The sequence below is a fragment of the Orycteropus afer genome, unplaced genomic scaffold (genome assembly GCF_000298275.1).
Source record: "Orycteropus afer afer isolate SDZICR_OR568_19922 unplaced genomic scaffold, OryAfe1.0 scaffold00084, whole genome shotgun sequence".
Taxonomy (NCBI): Eukaryota; Metazoa; Chordata; class Mammalia; order Tubulidentata; family Orycteropodidae; genus Orycteropus; species Orycteropus afer.
The window spans coordinates 3464063-3473208 of record NW_006921671.1 but is presented as its reverse complement, the minus strand read 5'-3'; the positions used below and the strand labels follow the sequence as shown (position 1 = coordinate 3473208).

The 9146-nt window shown below is 38.4% G+C and overlaps 1 protein-coding gene across 1 annotated transcript in view; it reads right to left on the bottom strand.

Moving 5' to 3' along the window:
* Positions 1 to 9146, bottom strand: part of GALNT5 (polypeptide N-acetylgalactosaminyltransferase 5) — an 84630-nt gene that overhangs the window by 46554 nt on the left and 28930 nt on the right. The window contains exons 2-3 of the mRNA XM_007941813.2: positions 6128 to 6294; positions 4162 to 4281 (exon numbers count right to left, since the gene is read on the bottom strand). Coding sequence (XP_007940004.1) covers positions 4162 to 4281; positions 6128 to 6294 — 287 coding nt within the window. The remainder of the gene's footprint in view (positions 1 to 4161; positions 4282 to 6127; positions 6295 to 9146) is intronic.

Below are 9146 nucleotides of genomic sequence, written 5' to 3'. Positions count from 1 at the left end.
CTGTGTCTGTGTTAATTGGTTTCCCTTTTCTTTGTTGAAGAGGGTCTGTGCAATCCTTCTGCCTAGTCCGCCATCTTGCCCCGCCTCCCGAATTCCAACTTTTTAAGGAATCGCCATACTGCTTTCCACAGTGGTTGTGTTATTTGACAGTCCCACCAGCAGTGTATGAGAGTCTCAATCTCTCCGTATCCTCGCCAGAATTTTTTATTTTCTGTCTTGTTTGAACTTTGCTACTAGTACTGGGGCAAGATGGTATCTCATTGTTGTTTTGATTTGCATCTCTCTGATGGCTGATGATCATGAGCATTTTTTCATATGTTTGTTGGCCTCCTGATTATCCTATCTGGTGAAGTGTTTGTTTAGTCATGTCTTCTGCCCCTTTTTAAATTGGATTTGTCTTTTTGTTATTGAAGTGTTGGAGTTTTCTGTAAATTCTAGAGATAAATACCTTGTAGATATATCATTGTTGAATATGTTTTCCCAATCTGTAGGTTCTCTTTTGACTCTTTTGGAGAAGTCTTTGGAAGCACATGAAAATTTAATTTTTTGAAAGTCCCGTTTATCTAGTTTATCTTCTGTTGTTTGTGCATTTTGAGTTATGCTTGATAGTCTATTTATGCCATATATTAGGGCCCTGAAATTTGCCCTTAGTTTTTCCTTGAGGAACTTTATAGTTTGAGGTTTCATATTTAAGTCTTTGATTCATCTGGAGTTAGTTTTTGTGTATAGTGTAAAAATCTTGTTCCATTTTTTTTGCAAATGGGTATCCAGCACCATTTGTTAAACAATCTCTTCACCATGTAATGAATTTCAGCCCTTTGTCAAAGATCAACTGAGCATAGGTTGATGGATCTATTTTTGGGTTTTCAATTCTATTCAACTGGTCTATATGTCTGTCATTGTACCAACACCAGGCAGTTTTGAATGCTGTGGCTACTGTAACTTAAAACCTACCATATAGTAGGTTTTAAGATCTGTGAGTGTGAGACCGCCTACTTTCTTCTTCTTCTTCAATAGTGCTTTGCTTATCTGAGGTCTCTTTCCTTTCCATATAAAGTTAGTGATTGGTTTTTCCATATCCTTATAGAATGTTGGTGGGATCTGGATTGGGATTGCATTGCATGTATAGATTGCTTTGGATCTTTTCTATTTTTGCATCATTCGTGGACACAATTTACTTTCCAGAGACATTTAAACATGGAATGCCACTTAATTTTTCTCACTGCACTCCATCATTAGGAATCTAAGTTGTCATTGCAGTTCCATTTTTTTTTTTTTTTTTTTGTAACTGAAAATACCTATTACAAAGAGAAGGAATACCTAAGCAAACCAGTGGAATAATAGGAACTCTAAATCTGGGGTCTAGTTACAAGGAAGTGACATTTAAGTGAACAAATAATTTATTATCAGAAAATGCTTGAGTCTAAGATGGTGGAAGTCTGTTTTACCGTGTTTTGCAGGGGCAGAATGGTGGCTAAATGTCTAGAGGAAGCACAGTGTAGTAGATAAGAGTGTAAATTCTAGAGTTAGGGTGTCTGGGTTCCAATCATGAATCTCACACTTACTAACAGGGAGACCTTGAGCAAATCATAACCTCACTGTGCTTCCAGATCTTCATTTGTAGAATGGAAAAATGATTGTCCTACCTCATAGTGAGGAGCTCTGGTGACACAATGGATAACCAATAAATGAGCTGTTAACCAATAGGTGAGCAGTTCAGACCTATACACTGGTCTTTGGGAGAAAAGGCCTGGTAATCTGTTCCTTTAAAGATTATAGACTGGGAAATCCTATGAGCACTTCTACTCTGTCCTATAGAGTTGTTATGAGTCAAAATTGACTAATGGCACACAATAACAACAACCTCATAAAGAGGAGCCCTGGTAGTGCAATGGTTGAGTGTTTGGCTGCTAACCTAAAGACTGGTGATTCTAACCAACCAGCAGCTCCTTGGGAGAAAAGAACTGGTGATCTACTCCCATAAAATTTCACCTAGCAGACCCTATGGGGCAGTTCAACTCTGGCCTCTAGGGTTGCTATGAGTCAGAATTGAATTGACCTCACTCAACAACTATCTTATGGAATTATTGTGAGAATTAAGTCAATTATTATAGAAAAGGTTTAGAATGATACCTTGTATATAAACTTACTGCTGTTGAGTCGATTCCGACTCATAGTGAACCCCTCCTTGGGTTTCCAAGGCGGTATCTCTATGGAAGTAGATTGCTCAGTCTTCCTTCCGAGGAGTGTCTGGTGGATTTGAACTGCCAGACTTCTGGTTAGCAGTCAAATGCCTTAGGCACTATGCCACCAGAGCTAATAATTGCCATATAAGATCAGTTATTATACAGGGACCCAGCTGTAAAAGAAGCATACTAAAAATCAACCAAGATGTTTGAAGTTATTTTTATAATACTCATGAACAGAAGAGATTGACCTCCTTCCACTCACCTACCAACATCCATACATTAAAGAGAAAAGAGGCAAGGAAGGCATGTTGTTCTTTGGGAATACAGAAAGGGCTCTGAAAAGAGCAGATATATGTCAAAAAAGAAGCACTGTTGTAGGGTAAGGATTCAAGAATTAACAGATTCTAAACACCTCAAGTATCAATGGGGCTAGATCAAAAAGGCTCAGTCTTGAAAGGACTCCCAGTGGACAAATTTGGGGCAAATTGAGCACCAAAAAAGAATAATGCTAACAAAATACATGCTAATAAAATAAAATAAGTTCATAGTGATGGGAGGTGTGGGGTGGAAAAGAAAGAGAGAATGAGTGTAGAAGAGCTCTTCTTTGCAATAAATGAAAGAAAACAAAGAAAGCAAAAAAAAAAAAAAACAAACTCACTGCCATTGAATTTTTTCCGACTCATAGTGACCTCTCTTTGGGTTTCAGAGGCGGTATCTAAAATATAAGTTTGCAGATCTCTGTGTAATTATTTCTTCAGATAAGGATCAACAATGGATGATAAACTATTGGGTAAAATTCTGTAGGGAAAAAGGATATTCACAAGGATAAAGATATCATACCACAAATCACTTCGTACCTCCATGGAACCTATCTGGTTGTCAACTTCTTAATTAAGTGCAATACTTAGTATCACCAACAGTGGGAAAGCCTGACATCTCATATCTCTTGATTTGAGGCACCTAAGAAGTCCACAATTTATTTAATCTATGTAGTATTCATGTCAAAGTCATTTATCCTGTAGCTAATATGAAGAAACAGAAAACTTCCAAATGTTCAATTCTACCAAACAAATAGCCTGGAGTTTTCTTTTAAAAAAATCAGTGAAATGATAACAATGTGCTTGTAATGTGACTATTCTAGATTATGAGAATTCTCTCATAAAGAGACTAGAAAACAAAATGCAGTGCATGAACCCTAATTGTGTCCTAAATTTAAAAAGAAAGAAAAAGAGGAAGAAAGAAAGGAAGACACAGAGAGAAGAAAATGGTATAAAAACATTTTGTGAGCAGTTAAGGAGATTGGAGTAAGAACATGTCTGTCAGGTGCTATTTAGGTATGAAAGGTAGGCTTATGTAAGAGAATGTCCATATTTCAAGATTCCTGCTGAAGTATCCAGGGATGCATTGTCATGATATCTGTAAATTCCTTTTCAAAGGTTCAGAAAAACTGTAAGTTTATGTACGTGTGTGTGTATGTAATAAAGCACACATTACAAAGTATTAAAAATTGGTTAAATATATATGTATTCATTATACTATACTTTAAAATTTACTGTATTCGACTCATAGCAACCCCTTCTCAGGTTTCCCAGGCGGTATCACTATGGAAATAGATTGCCCTATCTTCCTTCCAACGAGTGGCTGGTGGGTTTGAACCACCAGCCTTCTGGTTAGCCATCACATACCTTAGGCACTAGGCCACCAGAGCTCCCACTGTATTCTTAAATATTAAAATTAAGAGCGAAAGGGAGCTCTGGTGGCCTTGTGCCTAAGGCATGTGACAGCTAACCAGAAGGCTGGTGGTTCAAACCCACCAGCCACTCCTTGGAAGGCAATCTATTTCCGTAGTGATTGTTGTTGTTGTTACAATTATGTTCCATAGTGATACTGCCTTGGAATCCCAAAGAAGAGTCACTATGAGTCGGTAAAATTAAGATAGATATATAATCAAAAAAGATTAGTATCTTCTTACCTGTTGCATTCTGTGCTCCTGCCAGCCTGGCTCTTATTAAACCATGTCTCTCTTTGAGGCGAATTATTCGAACTTTTGGAAACTGAGACATGTATTTATCCAAATTATCTTTTAGGTAGTCTGTATTAGAATGGGGAGAGAAAAGAAACCAGTTAGATTAACTAGGTTTGGATAATTTCAGAAATAGTTCCTCAATGTCAAATTCCAAAAACATTTACTATAATCACTAAATTTTATTTCTTGGAGCCAGGATTTTATTTCTGATGCCATATTCTTGAATGGATTTTGTCTGGGTTTGGTGTTATAATCTCCCTAATCTCTTAAATCCCAAATCCCTCTCTTTAGTGTTGCCAAATTACACTGAGACCTCGCATTTTTTGAGTATTTATCAGAGTAGAGTCAGATACACCTTCAGGCAAGTACCGCTGAGGCTTCAAGTCCCCCACTTGCAAAGGCCTCTTCCAAAACCCAAAGAGGAGATTTAGCAATGTACGCAAATTTTACAATTTGCAACAAAAAGATATTTTAACAGAATTTGACTACAATCACTGCCGCTTTATACTCTGACATCTTCCTTCATCATATCTGGCCTCTTTTGCTGGTTAGCTATAGAAATATCCAGCTAAAGAAATTTTTACAGTTTTATGGGTGTATTTATGCAGCATAGAGTCACTTCTGTGTGTAATTAAGCTACTCATAGCTGCCCCAGGTAGGAAGGTTTCCAAGAATACTCTTGCTGTTCATTTTCCTATTAATTTTGTATTTGTCATTTTGCAGGTTTTTTTTTTTTTCCCCTAAAAGAGGGCCCTAAGCAGTGTATAAGTTTCAGGTCCCCCCAAATCTGGATCTGCTTCTCATAAGCATATTGACTTGGTAACTGAATACTATTTGTGTTTAAACTTTCAAGACCACTTTAAATATTAAACTAGTTTTCCTCGGGCATCTGGAAGGAACTCTGAGGCTGAGGAAATTGGCTCACATCACTGTGGTCACAGATCAAGGCTAAGCTTTGTATGAAAGTTGCCATCACTTTTGCTATTTTCTAAAATTTTATAAGGTGGATAGCATTTTGGAAATTTGTAATCTGTGAGATCATGGGGCCTATGAGACCAACTACGTGAACAATTTATCTGACAGCTGAAAGAGTCCAAATACTCACTGCAATGAACACGAGCAGACAGAAGGGCCTTGGTGAGTTTGGCCTTTGAACTTTGCTGGAACTTTATCTCTCTGGTCTCAGAGGCAATTTGTCCTCTTAACACTTGATTGAACATATGATATGCATTGTCTTGAGGAAGGAAGCCATAGGCCTTCCTCTTCCTTTTTTGTCCCTAGAGTCTAACTCCAACTCTAGTCATTATCAATAAGAAAAGCATCCTATGAAATGTGAAATATTTGCCTATTAGATTGTACTAACAGGTATTTGTATACTTGTATAGGACATCCACTAGTCTCTGGCACTTGAAGGTGCCCATCTCCCAGGAGCTGCAATTAGAAAATTATTCCTCCATGGAAGGAGAGTCACAGCTGAGGAGAAGGCTGAAAAAGGACCCAGGATGATCGTTGGAATTGACTTTTGTATCCCATATACTGTTAGGATCATCCTTCCAAGACACCACATGAAACAATGATTTACCATTTGCAAAATGTTCGTGTTTCATCAAACCAGAACTCAAGCCCATTGTTGTCAAGTTGATTCTGACTCATAGTGACCCTATAGGATAGAGTAGAACTTCCCTGTAGGGTTTCCAAGGCTGTAAATCTTTATGAAAACAGACTGCCATGAGTTTATGCCATGGAGTGACTTGTAGATTTGGACCTTTCTGTTCGAAGCTGAGCACTTTAACTACTGTGCCACAAGGGCTCCTTATGCTTCACAGAATAACCGTATAAGTTGGTCACCCAAATGCTATCTCCTCTTATTAAATTCTGATTTTTCAGAAGAAAGCTTGAGCAGTTTTCTTACCTTTGGTGCTGAAGTCATCCACCAGTAGAATCTCCTTGATGAGGTGTGGAGGAGAGCGATTGAGAACACTATGGACAGACCTCAGGAGAGTAGACCATACTTCATCCACAAAGCACATGATAACACTGGTGGTCGGGAGATTGTTGTGAACTAGCTGTTCTGCACACCTGGAACAGAACACAGCAGAGCAAAGGGGATGTGCTAGCAAGATCTACAAGACGTTTTTTGAAAGCCACACAGTAGGATTGAGCATATAGATCTCTCAGTGATGATTTTATCATCTGCTTTTTTATTGGGAGGGAGAGATGGTAGAAGGAAAATACAAAGAGCAGAAAAAGAATAGCCAGTAACAGTAGTTGCTATAAAATGGTTTGCAATTTTAGACCTAAGAAACTCCTATATAGACATCATACTGCGGTGGAAAAAAAACATGGGGTTTTCAGGTGGTTAAACTCCATTTTTGAATACCACCTCCAATATTCCACAGGTATTTATCCATTGATACTTACTTAATCTCTCTATACCTTAGTTTTCTCCTGTGTAAAATAAGGTAATGGTTCCTGTTTTGTAGAAATTTAGTGATAGTTTAGTGATAATCCACATAAAATATTTAGCCTAGCACAGGAATCTACTAAATGGTAGTTACCATTATTAAATTATACATGACAAGGGATTATTGTGATTTATTTAATGCCACAAAGTAGTTCATAATACCCTTCCTACTGTCCATCTGCTAAGTGCTAAAGGATATATTCTTTTTCCCACTCTCCACGTGGATATGTTGACCACACTTCATCTCCCCTATCTCTTTCTGTCTCCTTGCTGAGATGCTCTCTGCAACAGAGGAGTCACAGTCGAAAATGTTTTGTTGGCATAGAAAGAAAAAGCTACCGTGTGAGTTGGTATTCACTTGGGTTGCCATTGGTCTTGGAGTTTTTCCATGTCCTGCAATCCACACTGCCTCACCAATGGTATACCTGCCTCCGTCTCCCCCCATGTCACTCTCTGCAGGGCAGTTCCCAGTGGAATCAAACAAAGAGTATTGTTCTATCATTCCAACACAGCTATTGTTAGTAACATAATGATGATGATGATGATGAACATAAATAAATGTTATAGGTATTCTGCATTATTTCAATTAAATCCTCACATAACTAGCACCATCTTTCCCTTTGCCTAGATGAGTAATCAAAATAATAGAGAAACTAGTTCATGATTATACTCTTAATAAATGGCAGAGTTGGGACTTGAACCCTGGTCCAGGATGTCCTCATTCCATAATGATAATAGTGGCTGGCAGTAGATGTAGCATTTTGTGGGGGCCAGTGCTTCTGACAATAACAAAGTGTACTTGGCTTAGTCTATAAATGAGAAATAGGTAGGAGCAAAAATCAGAGTAAAACCACATTTACATGACATTTTACAGATGGCAAAGTACAATAATGTACATAATTTAATCTTCCTAACAACTGCTTGAGGTATATATTATTGCTGTTGTTATTTGTCATCGAGTCAGACCCGACTCATAGCGACGCCTCCTGGGGTTTCCAAGGCAGCATCACTGCGGAAGTAGATTGCTCAACCTTTCTTCCAAGAAGTGGCTGGTGGGTTTGAACCTCCAGCTTTCTGGTTAGCAGTCAAGTGCCTTAGGCACTATGCTACCAGAGCTTCTTTTCAAATGGAGTACACTGCAGCAAACTAAAAATCCAAATTCATTGCCATCAAGTTTATTCCAACTTATAGAGGCCCTATTGGACAGAGCAGAACTGTCCCATAGAGTTTCCAAGGCTGTAAATCTTTATAGAAGCAGACTGTCATATCTTTCTCCCACAGAGCAACTGGTGGGTTTGAACCACAGACCTTCCAGTTAGCAGCTGAGCATGTAACCACTGTGCCACCAGGGCTCCTTTAAACTGCAGTTAGAAGAGTTAAATGACTTACCCAACATGAATCATCTAAAAGGATGTACATGGATATGTGCACAAATACAGTTCTTACTCCACTGCATTATGCTGGATTTTCTGCACTAAAATCATGGGTTTTGGAATCAGACAAATATAATATAAGTCCCCTGATTACTGGCTTGAAGAAGTTATGTAACTTCTTTGAACCCCTGTCTGCCATATACAAAACAGAAATTAAAAATCTACTTGTAAGGTGAATTTATGTAAAATTTATCTAGTATAAATCTGAAAAACTCGTTATTAGGTGTCACTGAGTTTATTTCAACTCATAGCAACTCCATGTGACAGAATATAACAGTTGCTGAATCTGACTGCTAACCAGAAGGCTGGTGGTTCAAACCCACCAGCCATTCCTCGGAAGGATGGTTGGGCAACCTACTTCTGTAGTGATACTGCCTCAGAAACCCAAGGAGGGGTTGCTATGAGTTGGATCGGACTCCATGGCAGTGCATTTGGTTTTTTTTGGAATCCTGCAGAGGGTTTCCTAGGCTATAATCTTTATGGAAATAGATTGCATATCTTTCTACCACGAGTAAGTTCAAGCTGATAACTTTTCAGACATCAGCTGAGTGCTCAACTACTGTATCACCAGAGCTCTTTACTTAAGAATTGGTAGAAATATATAGCTATTGAAATTTATAATTTCAGTGGTTCCCTAAAGTTACTGGTTATCAGAATCACCTGTGAAGCCTTAGCAAAACATACATACCAAATTCCTAGCCCCAGCAAATTGATTTAAGAAGCCAGTACCTGAGAATCTGTGTGTTGTAAATTGAGGGCTGATAGGAGGATGATGTGGATCTTCAATTCACAGAAATCAAAACAACACATTTATTGAGCTAGTGAGCAGGCATATTATGTTAACATAAAATGGCAGGTTGCCTAAACTAATTTGATTTTATACAAAAAACTCAACTCACTGCCATCAAGTTGATTTTGACTCATAGTGACCCCTCTTTGGGTTTCCAAGGCAGTATCACTATGGAAGTAGATTGCCCCATCTTCCTTCTGAGGAGTGGCTGGTGGGTTTGAACTGCCAGCCTTCTGGTTAGCAG